Raw genomic sequence first — 25,038 nt, 5'->3', positions numbered from 1 at the left:
AAAAGGTCAACAATGTTTGTGTAAATGTTTGTTTGTGTTGGGGTCATGATGTTTGTCATTTGAAAAAGGTCAACAATGTGTGTGTAAATGTTTGTTTGTGTTGGGGTCATGATGTTTGTCATTTGAAAAAGGTCAACAATGTGTGTGTAAATGTTTGTTTGTGTTGGGGTCATGATGTTTGTCATTTGAATAAGGTCAACAATGTTTGTGTAAATGTTTGTTTGTGTTGGGGTCATGATGTTTGTCATTTGAAAAAGGTCAACAATGTGTGTCTAAATGTTTGTTTGTGTTGGGGTCATCATGTTTGTCATTTGAATAAGGTCAACAATGTTTGTGTAAATGTTTGTTTGTGTTGGGGTCATGATGTTTGTCATTTGAATAAGGTCAACAATGTTTGTGTAAATGTTTGTTTGTGTTGGGGTCATGATGTTTGTCATTTGAAAAAGGTCAACAATGTTTGTGTAAATGTTTGTTTGTGTTGGGGTCATGATGTTTGTCATTTGAATAAGGTCAACAATGTTTGTGTAAATGTTTGTTTGTGTTGGGGTCATGATGTTTGTCATTTGAAAAATGTCAACAATGTGTGTGTAAATGTTTGTTTGTGTTGGGGTCATGATGTTTGTCATTTGAAAAAGGTCAACAATGTGTGTGTAAATCTTTGTTTGTGTTGGGGTCATGATGTTTGTCATTTGAAAAAGGTCAACAATGTTTGTGTAATGTTTGTCATTTGAAAAAGGTCAACAATGTGTGTGTAAATGTTTGTTCGTGTTGGGGTCATGATGTTTGTCATTTGAAAAAGGTCAACAATGTGTGTGTAAATGTTTGTTTGTGTTGGGGTCATGATGTTTGTCATTTGAAAAAGGTCAACAATGTGTGTGTAAATGTTTGTTTGTGTTGGGGTCATGATGTTTGTCATTTGAAAAAGGTCAACAATGTTTGTGTAATATTTGTCATTTGAAAAAGGTCAACAATGTGTGTGTAACGTCTGTCATTTGAAAAAGGTCAACAATGTTTGTGCAAATGTTTGTTTGTGTTGGGGTCATGATGTTTGTCATTTGAAAAAGGTCAACAATGTTTGTGCAAATGTTTGTTTGTGTTGGGGTCATGATGTTTGTCATTTGAAAAAGGTCAACAATGTGTGTGCAAATGTTTGTTTGTGTTGGGGTCATGATGTTTGTCATTTGAAAAAGGTCAACGATGTTTGTTTAAATGTTTGTTTGTGTTGGGGTCATGATGTTTGTCATTTGAATAAGGTCAACAATGTTTGTGTAAATGTTTGTTTGTGTTGGGGTCATGATGTTTGTCATTTGAAAAATGTCAACAATGTGTGTGTAAATGTTTGTTTGTGTTGGGGTCATGATGTTTGTCATTTGAATAAGGTCAACAATGTTTGTGTAAATGTTTGTTTGTGTTGGGGTCATGATGTTTGTCATTTGAAAAAGGTCAACAATGTGTGTCTAAATGTTTGTTTGTGTTGGGGTCATCATGTTTGTCATTTGAATAAGGTCAACGATGTTTGTGTAAATGTTTGTTTGTGTTGGGGTCATGATGTTTGTCATTTGAAAAAGGTCAACAATGTTTGTGTAAATGTTTGTTTGTGTTGGGGTCATGATGTTTGTCATTTGAATAAGGTCAACAATGTTTGTGTAAATGTTTGTTTGTGTTGGGGTCATGATGTTTGTCATTTGAAAAAGGTCAACAATGTTTGTGTAAATGTTTGTTTGTGTTGGGGTCATGATGTTTGTCATTTGAATAAGGTCAACAATGTTTGTGTAAATGTTTGTTTGTGTTGGGGTCATGATGTTTGTCATTTGAATAAGGTCAACAATGTTTGTGTAAATGTTTGTTTGTGTTGGGGTCATGATGTTTGTCATTTGAAAAAGGTCAACAATGTGTGTGTAAATCTTTGTTTGTGTTGGGGTCATGATGTTTGTCATTTGAAAAAGGTCAACAATGTTTGTGTAATGTTTGTCATTTGAAAAAGGTCAACAATGTGTGTGTAATGTCTGTCATTTGAAAAAGGTCAACAATGTTTGTGCAAATGTTTGTTTGTGTTGGGGTCATGATGTTTGTCATTTGAAAAAGGTCAACAATGTGTGTGTAAATGTTTGTTCGTGTTGGGGTCATGATGTTTGTCATTTGAAAAAGGTCAACAATGTGTGTGTAAATCTTTGTTTGTGTTGGGGTCATGATGTTTGTCATTTGAAAAAGGTCAACAATGTGTGTGTAAATCTTTGTTTGTGTTGGGGTCATGATGTTTGTCATTTGAAAAAGGTCAACAATGTTTGTGTAATGTTTGTCATTTGAAAAAGGTCAACAATGTGTGTGTAATGTCTGTCATTTGAAAAAGGTCAACAATGTTTGTGCAAATGTTTGTTTGTGTTGGGGTCATGATGTTTGTCATTTGAAAAAGGTCAACAATGTGTGTGTAAATGTTTGTTCGTGTTGGGGTCATGATGTTTGTCATTTGAAAAAGGTCAACAATGTGTGTGTAAATGTTTGTTTGTGTTGGGGTCATGATGTTTGTCATTTGAAAAAGGTCAACAATGTGTGTGTAAATGTTTGTTTGTGTTGGGGTCATGATGTTTGTCATTTGAAAAAGGTCAACAATGTGTGTGTAAATGTTTGTTTGTGTTGGGGTCATGATGTTTGTCATTTGAAAAAGGTCAACAATGTTTGTGTAATATTTGTCATTTGAAAAAGGTCAACAATGTGTGTGTAACGTCTGTCATTTGAAAAAGGTCAACAATGTTTGTGCAAATGTTTGTTTGTGTTGGGGTCATGATGTTTGTCATTTGAAAAAGGTCAACAATGTTTGTGCAAATGTTTGTTTGTGTTGGGGTCATGATGTTTGTCATTTGAAAAAGGTCAACAATGTTTGTGCAAATGTTTGTTTGTGTTGGGGTCATGATGTTTGTCATTTGAAAAAGGTCAACAATGTTTGTGCAAATGTTTGTTTGTGTTGGGGTCATGATGTTTGTCATTTGAAAAAGGTCAACAATGTGTGTGCAAATGTTTGTTTGTGTTGGGGTCATGATGTTTGTCATTTGAAAAAGGTCAACGATGTTTGTTTAAATGTTTGTTTGTGTTGTGGTCATGATGTTTGTTCATTTTATTGTGAAAGTACACAATCAGTATGAGGACTGAATAGTAAAATATTGTTTGCAAATATTATGAAAGTGGGATAATGCAACATTTGGTAAACATTCATCCATATTTTGTTCATGATGATTGTGTTCTGAAGGCGGGTATCTCAGCACAAACAATGTTTATGACAGCAAATCTTGAGTGCGGATGCAAATAGTCCAAAAAACGTTCTGAGCAAACATTTGCATTTAAACAAATGTCTGAAAAGACGGAGTGAGGCCAGGTTGCAGAGTCCCTGCCCTCCTGGTTCAAACTCCAGCGAGCGTCGGCTGGCCCACACTGGATAGACCTACTGGAGGCAAATACAGCATCACTACACACACTACTGTGTGTGTGTGTGTGTGTGTGTGTCTGTTTGTGTATGTGTGTGTGTGTGCGTGTATGCGTTGGGCTGATCAACACCAACATGGACAGCGGTAAGAAACTTTGATTTTCAAGACAGAACAATGTTTAAGAGATAGGTTTTGTTATCCTCAATTTGTTCTAATATCATAAACAGACTTCCAGCAAGTGGTAAAAAATCTTCTTGGACATTCAGTGTTTTAAATTGTTGTCTGAATGTGATCTAAAATGTTTATACATTCCAACTATTAATGAAAGTACGTCATGGAGTACTAGTCATGAAATACAATATGTCTGACCACACGCAATATTCAAATGTCAAACACTTTGATGTCCTTTTCATGGAGACTAAACGCAGTTTGTTAGCTGATTATTGACAGAAACACAATTTCACACCAAGCCCAACAGTTTCCCCAAAGTGGTGAAGTAAAGGTGTGCCACCAGGAACATGTGTGACATTTGTACCGTGCAAGGGTGAAAGGGTTTTTCTGTCCCATGTAGAATATTCCAAGAGAGTGTACCAGGGCGTTCGAGTCAAGCACACAGTCAAAGACCTGCTGGCGGAGAAGCGATCCCGACAGACCAACGGACCTCGATACAGTGTAAGCGCTACGTTTGCTTTGTCCCTTCTTGTCTGTCCCCGCTTCTTTTTTTACCCCTGACAAAACCTGGTAGCCACAGTTGACAGTCTGCTGGTTGATCCTTCTTCTTCTGTTGACGTTGCAGACTAATGATCTGCGGTCGATCCATTGTTGGGCTGTAATCACCCCGACTTTCTTTGCTTAGGAAAGCTTTTGCAAATCCAATCTCTAAATAGCTGAACATGGTGCAGAGAGGCTGACAAAGGGCTCAGTCCCACCCTGACAAAAGAGCGCTAATAGAATACCCGCTGGGCTTTCCAAAAACCTTGCGTGTGGTGGAAGAGGGCGCCGGCTGGACAGTGAACGAGTGCGGAGGAGGTTGCCTATGCAAAGTTTGATCCCCACACACCTGCCAGCCACTATTGTCCTCCACCATGCCATGGCCACAGACAACCCCTCTATTGTTGCCTCAGAAACGTAGCACAACACCTTGTCTCGCTGGCAGTCAGGCTTGGCTTTTCACCTCACCTTGCACAAGAAAGACACCCATTCATCTTTGACTTAGCCCGAATGGATCAGTCTTTTTAAAGTCCTACCTCTAGACTAAATCACAACTCAAACCACTGAAATTGTCTCAGATCTGTCCTGGTCTGCAGTTAAATATGGATCTCCTTTCTTGACGGGAGGTTCGAGCTGATTCACGTCTAGAGACTTAGGGCCGGATTCAGTAAGACCCAAACACCACGTGTGCCATCTATAAAATAGTGTGTCATATTAGTGGGCGTATGATTTACTAAGACTGCGTGCACAATTTTAAAGTGGTGCATTTTTTAAATGTGTGGACTGTAGGGGGCGTCATCACGGAAAGACTTAAATACTGCACATTCATGTTGTCATACTTGCAGTATTTTGTTGGTTTTCAAACATGCAAGACACATTGCCACTTTTTATGGGCTTTTTAGACCTGGGGGGCATCTACATTGACACCACTTGTCTTTGTTACCACTGAAGGTGCGCTCATTAGTGAGAGGCTGCACTTATTCTGGCTCAAGACGCAAACAAATACGCACTTAAATAAGTGTTTTCATATTAGAAATATTGTATTAATGAGTTAATGTGAGTACTGGCCCAGCGATGAGGTGAGGACTTGACCTTGGGGAACATGCTTTATCAGTAACATGCAGTATCTTGCTCATTGTAGCCATGATGTTAGGAAGGTGGTGGTCGTGTCCCCGGGATGCAGCGAGGACGGACAATGATTTCTTTTCAAACAAAACAAACACAAACAGTTGCGTACAGCAAACAAGACTGCCAGGCTGAGTGCTATAAATACTTTTCTGATTAGTGATCAGGAGCAGCTAGTCAGTAACTCAGAGCGCACGGCAAGGAAGAAAACTAAAGAGAAATAGAAATAGACGATGCACTAATCATATAAGTATAATAAGATCACAACACAACCCAGGCCACGGACAATGACAACACACCCCTTAAAGGGGAACATTATCAGCACACCTATGTAAGCGTCAATATATACCTTGATGTTGCAGAAAAAAGACCATGTATTTTTTTAACCCATTTCCGAACTCTAAATGGGTGAATTTTGGCAAATTAAACGCCTTTCTGTTTATCGGTCTTTTAGCGATGACGTCAGAACGTGACGTCACCGAGGTAACACACCCACCATTTTCATTTTCACATTACAAACACCGGCTCTCAGCTCTGTTATTTTCCGCTTTTTCGACTATTTTTTGGAACCTTGGAGACATCATGCCTGGTGGGTGTGTTGTCAGAGGGTGTAACAACACTAACAGGGAGGGATTCAAGTTGCACCACTGGCCCCAAGATGCCAAAGTGTCTGCCGCCAGACCCCCATTGAATGTGCCAGAGTGTCTCCACATTTGAGCGGCGATGCTAAGACAGACATGGCACAGAGATGTATGGATAACCTGCAGATGCATTTGCAACCATTAAGTCAACCAAATCACAAAGGTGAGTTTTGTGGATGTTGTTGACTTATGTGCTAATCAGACATATTTGGTCACGGCATGACTGCCAGCTAATCGATGCTAACATGCTATTTACGCTAGCTGTATGTACATTTGAAACTAGATACCCACATTTAATGCGAAACAAACACTTACCAATCGACGGATTTAAGTTGCTCCAGTGTCACAAGACGCGAAAGTCCTGATTGTTTGGTCCACACATTTTACCGGCGATGCTAATAAGGCAGCCATGCTATGGGCCACTTCATTAGGTACACCCACGCTATGGCCGAATAGCTTCAATAGCTATTCGCTCAATAGCTTCAATTTCTTCTTCAATTTCATTTTCGCTATCTGCCTCCATACTCCGACCATCTGTTTCAATACATGCGTAATCTGTTGAATCGCTTAAACCGCTGAAATCCGAGTCTGAATCCGAGCTAATGTCGCTATATCTTGCTGTGGTAACCGCCATGTTGTTTGTATTGGCAGCACTGTATGACGACACAGGGAAATGGACAGTGGTTTCCAAGATAGCGAAAATAAGGCACTTTAAAGCTTTATTCAAGCATATTCTGGGACCGGTAAAATTTTGAAAAAAACTTCAAGAAATACAACAAGCCACTGGGAACTGATTTTTATTGTTTTTAACCCTTTTGAAATTGTGATAATGTTCCCCTTTAAGGGCTGGATTGCAGATAGCCATAAAAACAAAGATTAAAGTGGTGGGAGGGTCACCAGACCAAGTGTCCCCAAAGCCAGCGGGGGGGAGCTGGGTGGCCGCTGCAAATCCTGTTTGATCTTTTTCAGTTTCAACGTCTTCCTGGTCCTGTTTTTTTTTTATTCTGTCCCATGGAAAAAAAAATCATCACCAGTACCGCCGATACAGTGATGGAGTCCGCTCGACTCCAGCCTGGGCAATACAGGCTGGTGGTGACGTCATAACAATCTACAAGGTGACACATGACAACAAGCCTGGGCAATACTGGCTGGTGGTGACGTCATAACAATCTACAAGGTGACACATGACAACAAGCCTGGGTAATACTGGCTGGTGGTGACGTCATAACAATCTACAAGGTGACACATGACAACAAGCCTGGGCAATACTGGCTGGTAGTGACGTCATAACAATCTACAAGGTGACACGTGACAACAAGCCTGGGAAATACTGGCTGGTGGTGACGTCATAACAATCTACAAGGTGACTCATGACAACAAGCCTGGGCAATACTGGCTGGTGGTGACGTCATAACAATCTACAAGGTGACACATGACAACAAGCCTGGGCAATACTGGCTGGTGGTGACGTCATAACAATCTACAAGGTGACACATGACAACAAGCCTGGGCAATACTGGCTGGTGGTGACGTCATAACAATCTACAAGGTGACACATGACAACAAGCCTGGGCAATACTGGCTGGTGGTGACGTCATAACAATCTACAAGGTGACACATGACAACAAGCCTGGGCAATACTGGCTGGTGGTGACGTCATAACAATCTACAAGGTGACACATGACAACAAGCCTGGGCAATACTGGCTGGTGGTGACGTCATAACAATCAACAAGGTGACACATGACAACAAGCCTGGGCAATACTGGCTGGTGGTGACGTCATAACAATCTACAAGGTGACACATGACAACAAGCCTGGGCAATACTGGCTGGTGATGACGTCATAACAATCTACAAGGTGACACATGACAACAAGCCTGGGCAATACTGGCTGGTGGTGACGTCATAACAATCTACAAGGTGACTCATGACAACAAGCCTGGGCAATACTGGCTGGTGGTGACGTCATAACAATCTACAAGGTGACTCATGACAACAAGCCTGGGCAATACTGGCTGGTGGTGACGTCATAACAATCTACAAGGTGACTCATGACAACAAGCCTGGGCAATACTGGCTGGTGGTGACGTCATAACAATCTACAAGGTGACACATGACAACAAGCCTGGGCAATACTGGCTGGTGGTGACGTCATAACAATCTACAAGGTGACTCATGACAACAAGCCTGGGCAATACTGGCTGGTGGTGACGTCATAACAATCTACAAGGTGACACATGACAACATCTCTGCGGAAGTATCTTGACAAATATGAAACATTATGTAGCTTGTCACATTTGATCATACTTTGTGGAAGAAGCAGGACAAATGAGAGCCATCTTCCAAAACTCTCCACCCATAAGCGCTGTGACAAGAGTCCATAATTATGGTTTCACATTCATGTGCGCAACATAACAGGTTTTCTCACCAGGAACTTTTATGGCACTACTATGAGTTGGAAACTTCTCCAGGATGTACCCCACTTTCCTTATCCGGGGTGTATCCCCAACTTCCTTGTCCAGGGTGTACTCTTCCCTTCCTTGTCCAGGGTGTACTCTACCCTTCCTTGTCCAGGGTGTACCCCCAACTTCCTTGTCCAGGGTGTACTCTACCCTTCCTTGTCCAGGATGTACCCCACTTTCCTTATCCGGGGTGTATCCCCAACTTCCTTGTCCAGGGTGTACTCTTCCCTTCCTTGTCCAGGGTGTACTCTCCCCTTCCTTGTCCAGGGTGTACCCCCAACTTCCTTGTCCAGGGTGTACTCTTCCCTTCCTTGTCCAGGGTGTACTCTCCCCTTCCTTGTCCAGGGTGTACCCCCAACTTCCTTGTCCAGGGTGTACTCTCCCCTTCCTTGTCCAGGATGTACCCCCAACTTCCTTGTCCAGGGTGTACTCTTCCCTTCCTTGTCCAGGGTGTACTCTACCCTTCCTTGTCCAGGATGTACCCCCAACTTCCTTGTCCAGGGTGTACTCTACCCTTCCTTGTCCAGGATGTACCCCCAACTTCCTTGTCCAGGGTGTACTCTTCCCTTCCTTGTCCAGGGTGTACTCTCCCCTTCCTTGTCCAGGATGTACCCCCAACTTCCTTGTCCAGGGTGTACTCTTCCCTTCCTTGTCCAGGGTGTACTCTTCCCTTCCTTGTCCAGGGTGTACTCTTCCCTTCCTTGTCCAGGGTGTACTTTCCCCTTCCTTGTCCAGGATGTACCCCCAACTTCCTTGTCCAGGGTGTACTCTCCCCTTCCTTGTCCAGGATGTACCCCCAACTTCCTTGTCCAGGGTGTACTCTTCCCTTCCTTGTCCAGGGTATACTCTACCCTTCCTTGTCCAGGGTGTACCCCCAACTTCCTTGTCCAGGGTGTACTCTCCCCTTCCTTTTCCAGGGTGTACTCTTCCCTTCCTTGTCCAGGGTGTACTCTTCCCTTCCTTGTCCAGGGTGTACTTTCCCCTTCCTTGTCCAGGATGTACCCCCAACTTCCTTGTCCAGGGTGTACTCTCCCCTTCCTTGTCCAGGATGTACCCCCAACTTCCTTGTCCAGGGTGTACTCTTCCCTTCCTTGTCCAGGGTATACTCTACCCTTCCTTGTCCAGGGTGTACCCCCAACTTCCTTGTCCAGGGTGTACTCTCCCCTTCCTTTTCCAGGGTCTACTCCGCCTTCCTTGTTCAGGGTCTACCCCACCTTTCTTGTCCAGGTTCTACCCCGCCTTACCCCTGCAATTGAGATAGGCTCCAGCACCCCCGCTACCCCCAAAAGGACAAGTGGTATAAAATGGATGGATGGATGGATGGAGTTGGTGTTACTTTTGTTCCTGTATGTCCTAGTCTGTTTCATGATGACCTCTTGGTTTGACTTCTGGGCATTGTGTGCTCCTTTGAGTCACATGTTGTCCTTTGAGTCACATGTTGTCTTTTGAGTCACATGTTGTCTTTTGAGTCACATGTTGTTCTTTGAGTCACATGTTGTCTTTTGAGTCACATGTTGTCTTTTGAGTCACATGTTGTTTTTTGAGTCACATGTTGTCTTTTGAGTCACATGTTGTCTTTTGAGTCACATGTTGTCCTTTTCGTCACATGTTGTTCTTTGAGTCACATGTTGTTCTTTGAGTCACATGTTGTCCTTTGAGTCACATGTTGTCTTTTGAGTCACATGTTGTCTTTTGAGTCACAAGTTGTCTTTTGAGTCACATGTTGTCGTTTGAGTCACATGTTGTCCTTTGAGTCACATGTTGTCTTTTGAGTCACATGTTTTTTGAGCCAGATTTTGTCTTTTGAGCCAGATGTTGTCCTTTGAGTCACTCGTTGTCTTTTGAGCCAGATGTGCTCCTTTGAGTCACATGTTGTCTTTTGAGCCAGATGTGGTCCTTTGAGTCATATGTTGTCTTTTGAGCCAGATGTGGTCCTTTGAGTCATATGTTGTCTTTTGAGCCAGATGTTGTCCTTTGAGTCACATGTTGTCCTTTGAGTCACATGTTGTCCTTTGAGTCACATGTTGTCTTTTGAGTCACATGTTGTCCTTTGAGTCACATGTTGTCTTTTGAGTCACATGTTGTCCTTTGAGTCACATGTTGTCCTTTGAGTCACATGTTGTCTTTTGAGTCACATGTTGTCTTTTGAGTCACATGTTGTCTTTTGAGTCACATGTTGTCTTTTGAGTCACATGTTGTCCTTTGAGTCACATGTTGTCCTTTGAGTCACATGTTGTCTTTTGAGTCACATGTTGTCTTTTGAGTCACATGTTGTTTTTTGAGCCAGATGTTGTCTTTTGAGCCAGATGTTGTCCTTTGAGTCACATGTTGTCTTTTGAGCCAGATGTGCTCCTTTGAGTCACATGTTGTCTTTTGAGCCAGATGTGCTCCTTTGAGTCATATGTTGTCTTTTGAGCCAGATGTTGTCCTTTGAGTTACATGTTGTCTTTTGAGTCACATGTTGTCTTTTGAGTCACATGTTGTTTTTTGAGCCAGATGTTGTCTTTTGAGCCAGATGTTGTCCTTTGAGTCACATGTTGTCTTTTGAGCCAGATGTGCTCCTTTGAGTCACATGTTGTCTTTTGAGCCAGATGTGCTCCTTTGAGTCATATGTTGTCTTTTGAGCCAGATGTTGTCCTTTGAGTTACATGTTGTCCTTTGAGTCACATGTTGTCCTTTGAGTCACATGTTATCTTTTGAGCCAGATGTCTTCCTTTGAGTCACATGTTGTCCTTTGAGTCACATGTTGTCTTTTGAGCCAGATGTTGTCCTTTAAGTCACATGTTGTCCTTTGAGTCACATGTTGTCTTTTGAGTCACATGTTGTCCTTTGAGTCACATGTTGTCTTTTGAGTCACATGTTGTCTTTTGAGTCACATGTTATCTTTTGAGCCAGATGTCTTCCTTTGAGTCACATGTTGTCCTTTGAGTCACATGTTGTCTTTTGAGCCAGATGTTGTCCTTTAAGTCACATGTTGTCCTTTGAGTCACATGTTGTCTTTTGAGTCACATGTTGTCCTTTGAGTCACATGTTGTCTTTTGAGTCACATGTTGTCTTTTGAGCCAGATGTTGTCTTTTGAGCCAGATGTTGTCCTTTGAGTCACATGTTGTCCTTTGAGCCAGATGTGGTCCTTTAAGTCACATGTTGTCTTTTGAGTCACATGTTGTCTTTTGAGCCAGATGTTGTCTTTTGAGCCAGATGTTGTCCTTTGAGTCACATGTTGTCCTTTGAGTCACATGTTGTTTTTTGAGCCAGATGTTGTCTTTTGAGCCAGATGTTGTCCTTCGAGTCACATGTTGTCTTTTGAGCCAGATGTGGTCCTTTGAGTCACATGTTGTCTTTTGAGTCACATGTTGTCTTTTGAGTCACATGTTGTCTTTTGAGCCAGATGTTGTCCTTTGAGTCACATGTTGTCTTTTGAGCCAGATGTTGTCCTTTGGGTCACATGTTGTCTTTTGAGCCAGATGTTGTCCTTTAAGTCACATGTTGTCCTTTGAGCCACATGTTGTCTTTTGAGTCACATGTTGTCTTTTGAGTCACATGTTGTCCTTTGAGTCACATGTTGTCCTTTAAGTCACATGTTGTCCTTTGAGTCACATGTTGTCTTTTGAGTCACATGTTGTCTTTTGAGTCACATGTTGTCTTTTGAGTCACATGTTGTCTTTTGAGTCACATGGTGTCCTTTGAGTCACATGTTGTCTTTTGAGTCACATGTTGTCCTTTGAGTCACATGTTGTCTTTTGAGTCACATGTTGTCTTTTGAGTCACATGTTGTCTTTTGAGCCAGATGTTGTCCTTTGAGTCACATGTTGTCTTTTGAGCCAGATGTTGTCCTTTGGGTCACATGTTGTCTTTTGAGCCAGATGTTGTCTTTTGAGCCAGATGTTGTCCTTTAAGTCACATGTTGTCCTTTGAGCCACATGTTTTCCTTCGAGTGACATGTCGTCTTTTGAGCCAGATGTTGTCCTTTGAGTCACATGTTGTCTTTTGAGCGAGATTTTGTCATTTGAGTCACATGTTGTCTTTTGAGCCAGATGTTGTCTTTTGAGCCAGATGTTGTCCTTTGAGTCACATGTTGTCTTTTGAGCCAGATGTGCTCCGTTGAGTCACATGTTGTCTTTTGAGTCACATGTTGTCCTTTGAGCCAGATGTTGTCCTTTGAGTCACATGTTGTCTTTTGAGCCAGATGTTGTCCTTTGAGTCACATGTTGTCCTTTGAGTCACATGTTGTCTTTTGAGTCACACGTTATCTTTTGAGCCAGATGTCTTCCTTTGAGTCACATGTTGTCCTTTGAGTCACATGTTGTCTTTTGAGCCAGATGTTGTCCTTTAAGTCACATGTTGTCCTTTGAGTCACATGTTGTCTTTTGAGTCACATGTTGTCCTTTGAGTCACATGTTGTCTTTTGAGTCACATGTTGTCCTTTGAGTCACATGTTGTCTTTTGAGTCACATGTTGTCCTTTGAGTCACATGTTGTCTTTTGAGTCACATGTTGTTTTTTGAGCCAGATGTTGTCTTTTGAGCCAGATGTTGTCCTTTGAGTCATATGTTGTCTTTTGAGCCAGATGTTGTCCTTTGAGTCACATGTTGTCTTTTGAGCCAGATGTTGTCCTTTGAGTCACATGTTGTCTTTTGAGCCAGATGTTGTCCTTTGAGTCACATGTTGTCTTTTGAGCCAGATGTGGTCCTTTAAGTCACATGTTGTCTTTTGAGTCACATGTTGTCTTTTGAGCCAGATGTTGTCTTTTGAGCCAGATGTTGTCCTTTGAGTCACATGTTGTCCTTTGAGTCACATGTTGTTTTTTGAGCCAGATGTTGTCTTTTGAGCCAGATGTTGTCCTTCGAGTCACATGTTGTCTTTTGAGCCAGATGTGGTCCTTTGAGTCACATGTTGTCTTTTGAGTCACATGTTGTCTTTTGAGTCACATGTTGTCTTTTGAGCCAGATGTTGTCCTTTGAGTCACATGTTGTCTTTTGAGCCAGATGTTGTCCTTTGGGTCACATGTTGTCTTTTGAGCCAGATGTTGTCTTTTGAGCCAGATGTTGTCCTTTAAGTCACATGTTGTCCTTTGAGCCACATGTTGTCTTTTGAGTCACATGTTGTCTTTTGAGTCACATGTTGTCCTTTGAGTCACATGTTGTCCTTTAAGTCACATGTTGTCCTTTGAGTCACATGTTGTCTTTTGAGTCACATGTTGTCTTTTGAGTCACATGTTGTCTTTTGAGTCACATGTTGTCTTTTGAGTCACATGGTGTCCTTTGAGTCACATGTTGTCTTTTGAGTCACATGTTGTCCTTTGAGTCACATGTTGTCTTTTGAGTCACATGTTGTCTTTTGAGTCACATGTTGTCTTTTGAGCCAGATGTTGTCCTTTGAGTCACATGTTGTCTTTTGAGCCAGATGTTGTCCTTTGGGTCACATGTTGTCTTTTGAGCCAGATGTTGTCTTTTGAGCCAGATGTTGTCCTTTAAGTCACATGTTGTCCTTTGAGCCACATGTTTTCCTTCGAGTGACATGTCGTCTTTTGAGCCAGATGTTGTCCTTTGAGTCACATGTTGTCTTTTGAGCGAGATTTTGTCATTTGAGTCACATGTTGTCTTTTGAGCCAGATGTTGTCTTTTGAGCCAGATGTTGTCCTTTGAGTCACATGTTGTCTTTTGAGCCAGATGTGCTCCGTTGAGTCACATGTTGTCTTTTGAGTCACATGTTGTCCTTTGAGCCAGATGTTGTCCTTTGAGTCACATGTTGTCTTTTGAGCCAGATGTTGTCCTTTGAGTCACATGTTGTCCTTTGAGTCACATGTTGTCTTTTGAGTCACACGTTATCTTTTGAGCCAGATGTCTTCCTTTGAGTCACATGTTGTCCTTTGAGTCACATGTTGTCTTTTGAGCCAGATGTTGTCCTTTAAGTCACATGTTGTCCTTTGAGTCACATGTTGTCTTTTGAGTCACATGTTGTCCTTTGAGTCACATGTTGTCTTTTGAGTCACATGTTGTCCTTTGAGTCACATGTTGTCTTTTGAGTCACATGTTGTCCTTTGAGTCACATGTTGTCTTTTGAGTCACATGTTGTTTTTTGAGCCAGATGTTGTCTTTTGAGCCAGATGTTGTCCTTTGAGTCATATGTTGTCTTTTGAGCCAGATGTTGTCCTTTGAGTCACATGTTGTCTTTTGAGCCAGATGTTGTCCTTTGAGTCACATGTTGTCTTTTGAGCCAGATGTTGTCCTTTGAGTCACATGTTGTCTTTTGAGCCAGATGTTGTCCTTTGAGTCACATGTTGTCTTTTGAGCCAGATGTGCTCCTTTGAGTCATATGTTGTCTTTGAGCCAGATGTTGTCCTTTAAGTCACATGTTGTCTTTTGAGCCAGATGTTGTCTTTTCAGCCAGATGTTGTCCTTTGAGTCACATGTTGTCTTTTGAGCCAGATGTTGTCCTTCGAGTGACATGTTGTCTTTTGAGCCAGATGTTGTCCTTCGAGTGACATGTCGTCTTTTGAGCCAGATGTTGTCCTTTGAGTCACATGTTGTCTTTTGAGCCAGATGTTGTCTTTTGAGCCAGATGTTGTCCTTTGAGTCACATGTTGTCTTTTGAGCCAGATGTTGTCCTTTGAGTCACATGTTGTCTTTTGAGCCAGATGTTGTCCTTCGAGTCACATGTTGTCTTTTGAGCCAGATGTTGTCCTTTGAGTCACATGTTGTCTTTTGAGCCAGATGTTGTCTTTCGAGTCACATGTTGTCTTTTGAGCCAGATGTTGTCATTTGAGTCACATGTTGTCTTTTGAGCCAGATGTTGTCTTTTGAGTTAGATGTTGTCATTTGAGTCACATGTTGTCTTTTGAGCCAGATGTTGTCTTTTGAGCCAGATGTTGTCCTTTAAGCCAGATGTTGTTCTTTGAGTCACATGTTTTCCTTTGAGTGTCATGTTGTCTTTTGAGTCAGATGTGGTCCTTACAGTCACATGTTGTCCTCTTTGACAGATGTTGTCCTTTTAGCCAGACGGTGTCCTTTTAGCCACATGGTGTCTTTTGAGCCAAATGTGGTCCTTTGAGCCACATATTGTCCTCTTTGACGGATGTTTTCCTGTTTGACAGATATTGTCCTGTTTGACAGATATTGTCCATTTTGACAGATGTTGTCCATTTTGACATATGTCGTAGTTACCGACAGATGAGGTCCTTTTTGAAAGATGTCCATTTCGACAGATTTTGTCAATTTCGACAGATGTTGTCCATTTTGACAGATATTGTCCTGTTTGACAGATATTGTCCATTTTGACAAATGTTGTCCTTTTTGACAGATGTTGTCCATTTTGACATATGTCGCAGTTTTCGACAGATGTTGTCCATTTTGACATATGTCGTAGTTTTCGACAGATGTTGTCCATTTTGACAGATGTCCATTTCGACAGATGTTGTCCATTTTGACATATGTCGTAGTTTTTGACAGATGTTGTCCATTTTGACAGATGTCCATTTCGACAGATGTTGTCCATTTCGACAGATATTGTCCTGTTTGACAGATATTGTCCATTTTGACAAATGTTGTCCTTTTTGACAGATGTTGTCCATTTTGACATATGTCGCAGTTTTCGACAGATGTTGTCCATTTTGACCGATGTCCATTTCGACAGATGTTGTCCATTTTGAGAGATGTCCATTTCGACAGCTGTTGTCCATTTTGACATATGTCGTAGTTTTCGACAGATGTTGTCCATTTTGACAGATGTCCATTTCGACAGATGTTGTCCATTTTGACATATGTCGTAGTTTTTGACAGATGTTGTCCATTTTGACAGATGTCCATTTCGACAGATGTTGTCCATTTCGACAGATATTGTCCTGTTTGACAGATATTGTCCATTTTGACAAATGTCCTTTTTGACAGATGTTGTCCATTTTGACATATGTCGCAGTTTTCGACAGATGTTGTCCATTTTGACCGATGTCCATTTCGACAGATGTTGTCCATTTTGACAGATGTCCATTTCGACAGATGTTGTCCATTTTGACAGATGTCCATTTCGACAGATGTTGTCCATTTTGACATATGTCGTAGTTTTCGACAGATGTTGTCCATTTTGACAGATGTCCATTTCGACAGATGTTGTCTTCCTTGCGCATCCACTTTGATATCAGTGTCGCAACAGTATCGGTCCAAACAGCAGCAGTCAATGAAGAGAGGGCCCTTTGGTGGGGTGTCACACCAAATTTCTTCCCCCTACAAAAACCTTCCCCTCGGAAGAAATTTGGCGTGACAGCCCACCAAGTTATATGACTCTTAAGGGTCACAGCTGCAAAATTAGCAGAGCAAAAATAGCTTGAAAGGTTAGCATGCTGCAATGCTAATATTTTTTTCTCACCGTTATATTTCAATGACAATCAGCCAATTATAATGCTTTTAAAACAGGCAGCTGTGTGGGCTGATTTAAGGGCCTTCCACCCTCATTGGGGTCCTTCAAACATTAGAGGGGCTGTCACGGCAAATTTCTTCCGGGGGGAAGGTTTTTGTAGGGGGGAAGGAATTTGGCGTGACACCTCCTTCCCACCATTATGTTCCACTCAAACTCCGTAGTAAGTAGTAAAACCTTAAAGTGACATCTTAAGTGCACAGGAAGCCAGTGCAGGTGAGCCAGTATTGGTCTATATATGTATATATATATATATATATATATATATATATATATATATATATATATATATATATATATATATATATATATATGTATATATACATATAAAGGTATACACAGTGTAGGCGTAATATGATCAAACTTTCTTGTTCTTGTCAAAAATCTAGCAGCCGCATTTTGTACCAACTGTAATCTTTTAATGCTAGACATGGGGAGACCCCAAAATAATAGGTTACAGTAATTGAGACGAGACGTAAAAAACGCATGGATAATGATCTCAGCGTCGTTAGTGGACAAAATAGAGCGAATTTTAGCGATATTACGGAGATGAAAGAAGGCCGTTTTAGTAACACTCTTAATTTTTGACTCAAAGTAGAGAGTTGTTTTAGTAACACTCTTAATGTTTGACTCAAAGGAGAGAGTTGTTGTAGTAACACTCTTAATGTGTGACTCAAAGGAGAGAGTTGTTTTAGTAACACTCTTAATGTGTGACTCAAAGGAGAGAGTTGTTTTAGTAACACTCCTAATGTGTGCCTCAAAGGAGAGAGTTGTTTTAGTAACACTCTTAATGTGTGACTCAAAGGAGAGAGTTGTTTTAGTAACGCTCCTAATGTGTGACTCAAAGGAGAGAGTTGTTTTAGTAACGCTCCTAATGTGTGCCTCAAAGGAGAGAGTTGTTTTAGTAACACTCTTAATGTGTGACTCAAAGGAGAGGGTTGTTTTAGTAACGCTCCTAATGTGTGCCTCAAAGGAGAGAGTTGTTTTAGTAACACTCTTAATGTGTGACTCAAAGGAGAGAGTTGTTTTAATAACACTCTTCATGTGTGACTCAAAGGAGAGAGTTGTTTTAGTAACACTCTTAATGTGTGACTCAAAGGAGAGAGTTGTTTTAGTAACACTCTTAATGTGTGACTCAAAGGAGAGAGTTGTTTTAGTAACACTCTTAATGTGTGCCTCAAAGGAGAGAGTTGTTTTAGTAACACTCTTAATGTGTGACTCAAAGGAGAGAGTTGTTTTAGTAACACTCTTAATGTGTGACTCAAAGGAGAGAGTTGTTTTAGTAACACTCTCAATGTGTGACTCAAAGGAGAGAGTTGTTTTAGTAACACTCTTAATGTGTGACTCAAAGGAGAGAGTTGTTTTAGTAACACTCTTAATGTGTGACTCAAAGGAGAGAGTTGTTTTAGTAACACTCTTAATGTGTGACTCAAAGGAGAGAGTTGTTTTAGTAACACTCCTAATGTGTGACTCAAAGGAGAGAGTTGTTTTAGTAACACTCTTAATGTGTGACTCAAAGGAGAGAGTTGTTTTAGTAACACTCTTAATGTGTGACTCAAAGGAGAGAGTTGTTTTAGTAACACTCCTAATGTGTGACTCAAAGGAGAGAGTTGTTTTAGTAACACTCTTAATGTGTGACTCAAAGGAGAGAGTTGTTTTAGTAACGCTCCTAATGTGTGACTCAAAGGAGAGAGTTGTTTTAGTAACGCTCCTAATGTGTGCCTCAAAGGAGAGAGTTGTTTTAGTAACACTCTTAATGTGTGACTCAAAGGAGAGGGTTGTTTTAGTAACGCTCCTAATGTGTGCCTCAAAGGAGAGAGTTGTTTTAGTAACACTCTTAATGTGTGACGCAAAGGAGAGAGTTGTTTTAGTAACACTCTTAATGTGTGACTCAAAGGAGAGGGTTGTTTTAGTAACGCTCCTAATGTGTGCCTCAAAGGAGAGAGTTGTTTTAGTAACACTCTTAATGTGTGACTCAAAGGAAAGAGTTGTTTTAGTAACACTCTTAATGTGTGACTCAAAGGAGAGAGTTGTTTTAGTAACACTCTTAATGTGTGGCTCAAAGGAGAGAGTTGTTTTAGTAACACTCTTAATGTGTGCCTCAAAGGAGAGAGTTGTTTTAGTAACACTCTTAATGTGTGACTCAAAGGAGAGAGTTGTTTTAGTAACACTCTTAATGTGTGACTCAAAGGAGAGAGTTGTTTTAGTAACACTCTTAATGTGTGACTCAAAGGAGAGAGTTGTTTTAATAACACTCCTAATGTGTGCCTCAAAGGAGAGAGTTGTTTTAGTAACACTCTTAATGTGTGACTCAAAGGAGAGAGTTGTTTTAGTAACGCTCCTAATGTGTGACTCAAAGGAGAGAGTTGTTTTAGTAACGCTCCTAATGTGTGCCTCAAAGGAGAGAGTTGTTTTAGTAACGCTCCTAATGTGTGCCTCAAAGGAGAGAGTTGTTTTAGTAACACTCTTAATGTGTGACTCAAAGGAGAGAGTTGTTTTAGTAACACTCTTAATGTGTGACTCAAAGGAGAGAGTTGTTTTAATAACACTCCTAATGTGTGCCTCAAAGGAGAGAGTTGTTTTAGTAACACTCTTAATGTGTGACTCAAAGGAGAGAGTTGTTTTAGTAACGCTCCTAATGTGTGACTCAAAGGAGAGAGTTGTTTTAGTAACGCTCCTAATGTGTGCCTCAAAGGAGAGAGTTGTTTTAGTAACACTCTTAATGTGTGACTCAAAGGAGAGAGTTGTTTTAGTAACGCTCCTAATGTGTGCCTCAAAGGAGAGAGTTGTTTTAGTAACACTCTTAATGTGTGACTCAAAGGAGAGAGTTGTTTTAGTAACACTCTTAATGTGTGACTCAAAGGAGAGAGTTGTTTTAGTAACACTCTTAATGTGTGACTCAAAGGAGAGGGTTGTTTTAGTAACGCTCCTAATGTGTGCCTCAAAGGAGAGAGTTGTTTTAGTAACACTCTTAATGTGTGACTCAAAGGAGAGGGTTGTTTTAGTAACGCTCCTAATGTGTGCCTCAAAGGAGAGAGTTGTTTTAGTAACACTCTCAATGTGTGCCTCAAAGGAGAGAGTTGTTTTAGTAACACTCTTAATGTGTGACTCAAAGGAGAGAGTTGTTTTAGTAACGCTCCTAATGTGTGACTCAAAGGAGAGAGTTGTTTTAGTAACACTCTTAATGTGTGACTCAAAGGAGAGAGTTGTTTTAGTAACACTCTTAATGTGTGACTCAAAGGAGAGAGTCGGGTGTAAGATAATACTCAGATTCTTTACCGAGTCGCCTTGTTTAATTGTTTGGTTGTCAAATGTTAGAGTTGTATTATTAAATAGAGGTCGGTGTCTAGCAGGACCGATAATCATCATCTCTGTTTTTTTGGCGTTAAGTTGCAAAAAGTTAGCGGACATCCATTGTTTAATTTCATGAAGACACGCCTCCAGCTGACTACAATCCGGCGTGTTGGTCAGCTTTAGGGGCATGTAGAGTTGGGTGTCATCAGCATAGCAGTGAAAGCTAACACCGTATGATGTCATCAGCATAACAGTGAAAGCTAACACCGTATGATGTCATCAGCATAACAGTGAAAGCTAACACCGTATGATGTCATCAGCATAACAGTGAAAGCTAACACCGTATGATGTCATCAGCATAACAGTGAAAGCTAACACCGTATGATGTCATCAGCATAACAGTGAAAGCTAACATGTATGATGTCATCATCATAGCCGTGAAAGCTAACATGTATGATGTCATCAGCATAGCAGTGAAAGCTAACATGTATGATGTCATCAGCATAGCAGTGAAAGCTAACACCGTATGATGTCATCATCATAGCCGTGAAAGCTAACATGTATGATGTCATCATCATAGCAGTGAAAGCTAACATGTATGATGTCATCAGCATAGCAGTGAAAGCTAACATGTATGATGTCATCAGCATAGCAGTGAAAGCTAACATGTATGATGTCATCAGCATAGCAGTGAAAGCTAACATGTATGATGTCATCAGCATAGCAGTGAAAGCTAACATATATGATGTCATCAGCATAGCAGTGAAAGCTAACATGTATGATGTCATCAGCATAGCAGTGAAAGCTAACATGTATGATGTCATCAGCATAGCAGTGAAAGCTAACATGTATGATGTCATCAGCATAGCAGTGAAAGCTAACATGTATGATGTCATCAGCATAGCAGTGAAAGCTAACATGTATGATGTCATCAGCATAGCAGTGAAAGCTAACATGTATGATGTCATCATCATAGCCGTGAAAGCTAACATGTATGATGTCATCAGCATAGCAGTGAAAGCTAACACCGTATGATGTCATCAGCATAGCAGTGAAAGCTAACATGTATGATGTCATCAGCATAGCAGTGAAAGCTAACATGTATGATGTCATCAGCATAGCAGTGAAAGCTAACACCGTATGATGTCATCAGCATAGCAGTGAAAGCTAACATGTATGATGTCATCAGCATAGCAGTGAAAGCTAACATGTATGATGTCATCAGCATAGCAGTGAAAGCTAACACCGTATGATGTCATCAGCATAGCAGTGAAAGCTAACATGTATGATGTCATCATCATAGCCGTGAAAGCTAACATGTATGATGTCATGTAGATGCTGAAGAGTGCAGGGCCAAGGACTGAAACCTGGGGAACTCCACACGTTACCCTAACATAGTCCGAGGTCACATTGTTATGGGAGACACACTGCATCCTGTCATGAGTCCTGACATAGTCCGAGGTCACATTGTTATGGGAGACACACTGCATCCTGTCATGAGTCCTAACATAGTCCGAGGTCACATTGTTATGGGAGACACACTGCATCCTGTCATGAGTCCTAACATAGTCCGAGGTCACATTGTTATGGGAGACACACTGCATCCTGTCATGAGTCCTAACATAGTCCGAGGTCACATTGTTATGGGAGACACACTGCATCCTGTCACGAGTCCTAACATAGTCCGAGGTCACATTGTTATGGGAGACACACTGCATCCTGTCACGAGTCCTAACATAGTCCGAGGTCACATTGTTAAGGGAGACACACTGCATCCTGTCATGAGTCCTGACATAGTCCGAGGTCACATTGTTATGGGAGACACACTGCATCCTGTCATGAGTCCTAACATAGTCCGAGGTCACATTGTTATGGGAGACACACTGCATCCTGTCATGAGTCCTAACATAGTCCGAGGTCACATTGTTATGGGAGACACACTGCATCCTGTCATGAGTCCTAACATAGTCCGAGGTCACATTGTTATGGGAGACACACTGCATCCTGTCATGAGTCCTAACATAGTCCGAGGTCACATTGTTATGGGAGACACACTGCATCCTGTCATGAGTCCTAACATAGTCCGAGGTCACATTGTTATGGGAGACACACTGCATCCTGTCATGAGTCCTAACATAGTCCGAGGTCACATTGTTATGGGAGACACACTGCATCCTGTCATGAGTCCTAACATAGTCCGAGGTCACATTGTTATGGGAGACACACTGCATCCTGTCATGAGTCCTAACATAGTCCGAGGTCACATTGTTATGGGAGACACACTGCATCCTGTCATGAGTCCTAACATAGTCCGAGGTCACATTGTTATGGGAGACACACTGCATCCTGTCACGAGTCCTAACATAGTCCGAGGTCACATTGTTATGGGAGACACACTGCATCCTGTCATGAGTCCTAACATAGTCCGAGGTCACATTGTTATGGGAGACACACTGCATCCTGTCATGAGTCCTAACATAGTCCGAGGTCACATTGTTATGGGAGACACACTGCATCCTGTCATGAGTCCTAACATAGTCCGAGGTCACATTGTTATGGGAGACACACTGCATCCTGTCACGAGTCCTAACATAGTCCGAGGTCACATTGTTATGGGAGACACACTGCATCCTGTCATGAGTCCTAACATAGTCCGAGGTCACATTGTTATGGGAGACACACTGCATCCTGTCATGAGTCCTAACATAGTCCGAGGTCACATTGTTATGGGAGACATGAGTCCTTCATGAAGCAAAAGAGGAAGTCGTCTTCATGGCAAATCTCATTCAAATTCTGCCCTCAAAATTTGCTTGGCGTTGTCGTCATGAGCTGCTTGTCCACTTTTTGTGTTTGCTCTCTCATTCTGACACTTTGTGTACATCTTTGTATTATACAACTTTGTGTACATCTTTGTATTATACAACTTTGTGTACATCTTTGTATTATACAACTTTGTGTACATCTTTGTATTATACAACTTTGTGTACATCTTCGTGTAATACAACTTTGTGTACATCTTTGTGTAATACAACTCTGTGTACATCTTTGTATTATACAACTTTGTGTACATCTTCGTGTAATACAACTTTGTGTACATCTTTGTATTATACAACTTTGTGTACATCTTTGTATTATACAACTTTGTGTACATCTTTGTATTATACAACTTTGTGTACATCTTTGTATTATACAACTTTGTGTACATCTTCGTGTAATACAACTTTGTGTACATCTTTGTGTAATACAACTCTGTGTACATCTTTGTATTATACAACTTTGTGTACATCTTCGTGTAATACAACTTTGTGTACATCTTTGTATTATACAACTTTGTGTACATCTTTGTATTATACAACTTTGTGTACATCTTTGTATTATACAACTTTGTGTACATCTTCGTGTAATACAACTTTGTGTACATCTTTGTGTAATACAACTCTGTGTACATCTTTGTATTATACAACTTTGTGTACATCTTCGTGTAATACAACTTTGTGTACATCTTTGTATTATACAACTTTGTGTACATCTTTGTATTATACAACTTTGTGTACATCTTTGTGTAATACAACTTTGTGTACATCTTTGTGTAATACAACTTTGTGTACATCTTTGTGTAATACAACTTTCTGTACATCTTTGTGTAATACAACTTCGTGTACATCTTTGTGTAATACAACTTTCTGTACATCTTTGTGTAATACAACTTTGTGTACATCTTTGTGTGATACAACTTTGTGTACATCTTTGTGTAATACAACTTTCTGTACATCTTTGTGTAATACAACTTTCTGTACATCTTTGTGTAATACAACTTTGTGTACATCTTTGTGTAATACAACTTTGTGTACATCTTTGTGTTATACAACTTTGTGTACATCTTTGTGTAATACAACTTTGTGTACATCTTTGTGTAATACAACTTTGTGTACATCTTTGTGTGATACAACTTTGTGTACATCTTTGTGTAATACAACTTTCTGTACATCTTTGTGTGATACAACTTTGTGTACATCTTTGTGTTATACAACTTTGTGTACATCTTTGTGTAATACAACTTTGTGTACATCTTTGTGTAATACAACGTTGTGTACATCTTTGTGTAATACAACTTTGTGTACATCTTTGTGTGATACAACTTTGTGTACATCTTTGTGTTATACAACTTTGTGTACATCTTTGTGTAATACAACTTTGTGTACATCTTTGTGTAATACAACTTTGTGTACATCTTTGTGTAATACAACTTTGTGTACATCTTTGTGTAATACAACTTTGTGTACATCTTTGTGTAATACAACTTTCTGTACATCTTTGTGTAATACAACTTTGTGTACATCTTTGTATTACACAACTTTGTGTACATCTTTGTGTGATACAACTTTGTGTACATCTTTGTGTAATACAACTTTGTGTACATCTTTGTGTAATACAACTTTGTGTACATCTTTGTGTAATACAACTTTGTGTACATCTTTGTGTAATACAACATCTTTACCAATCATCAAACATGTGATGTATGATTGAAGAAAAACATGCTATTTTCCTTTTATAACTGAATGAAAAGATGTATATTGTAATTAAACGTGTTATAATAATTGTATAGTATAATGAAATATGGCTGTTATAGTAATTGTATAATTGAATTAAAATGTGTGATATAAATGATGTAATTTATTAAAACATCTTATATTATTTTTCAAATGGAATAAAAATGTGTCCTATTAATTGTCGAATTAAAAAAGGCATGCATGTTATGTTTATTGTGTACTCTAATAAATGATGTCAATGTATTTATGTCCCTTGATAAAAACCTGCATGTAGAATTAAAAGGTTTATTAGTTGCATGGTCTAATAAAAAAGGTTATATTGGAATAAACTAGTGTAAAAACTGAAAAGAGGCCTGTTTGATCAAGTGTTAAAGTTGTATAAAAAGCCTGTTGATTTAAGTCTGTAAAAACATTAGAATGTTTTCT

At 40.3% G+C, this 25,038-nt stretch overlaps 1 protein-coding gene across 1 annotated transcript in view; it reads left to right on the top strand.

The window, feature by feature from the left end:
* The first annotated feature begins 3,359 nt into the window (after positions 1-3,359).
* The window catches only part of LOC133564845 (POU class 2 homeobox associating-factor 2-like), a 26,756-nt gene continuing 5,077 nt past the window's right edge, over positions 3,360-25,038 (top strand). The window contains exons 1-2 of the mRNA XM_061919360.1: positions 3,360-3,563; positions 3,991-4,091. Coding sequence (XP_061775344.1) covers positions 3,509-3,563; positions 3,991-4,091 — 156 coding nt within the window. The 5' untranslated portion in view covers positions 3,360-3,508. The remainder of the gene's footprint in view (positions 3,564-3,990; positions 4,092-25,038) is intronic.

Source organism: Nerophis ophidion, linkage group LG13 (assembly GCF_033978795.1).
Source record: "Nerophis ophidion isolate RoL-2023_Sa linkage group LG13, RoL_Noph_v1.0, whole genome shotgun sequence".
In the NCBI taxonomy this organism is placed as follows: domain Eukaryota; kingdom Metazoa; phylum Chordata; class Actinopteri; order Syngnathiformes; family Syngnathidae; genus Nerophis; species Nerophis ophidion.
This window is presented reverse-complemented; position numbering and strand designations above follow the sequence as displayed.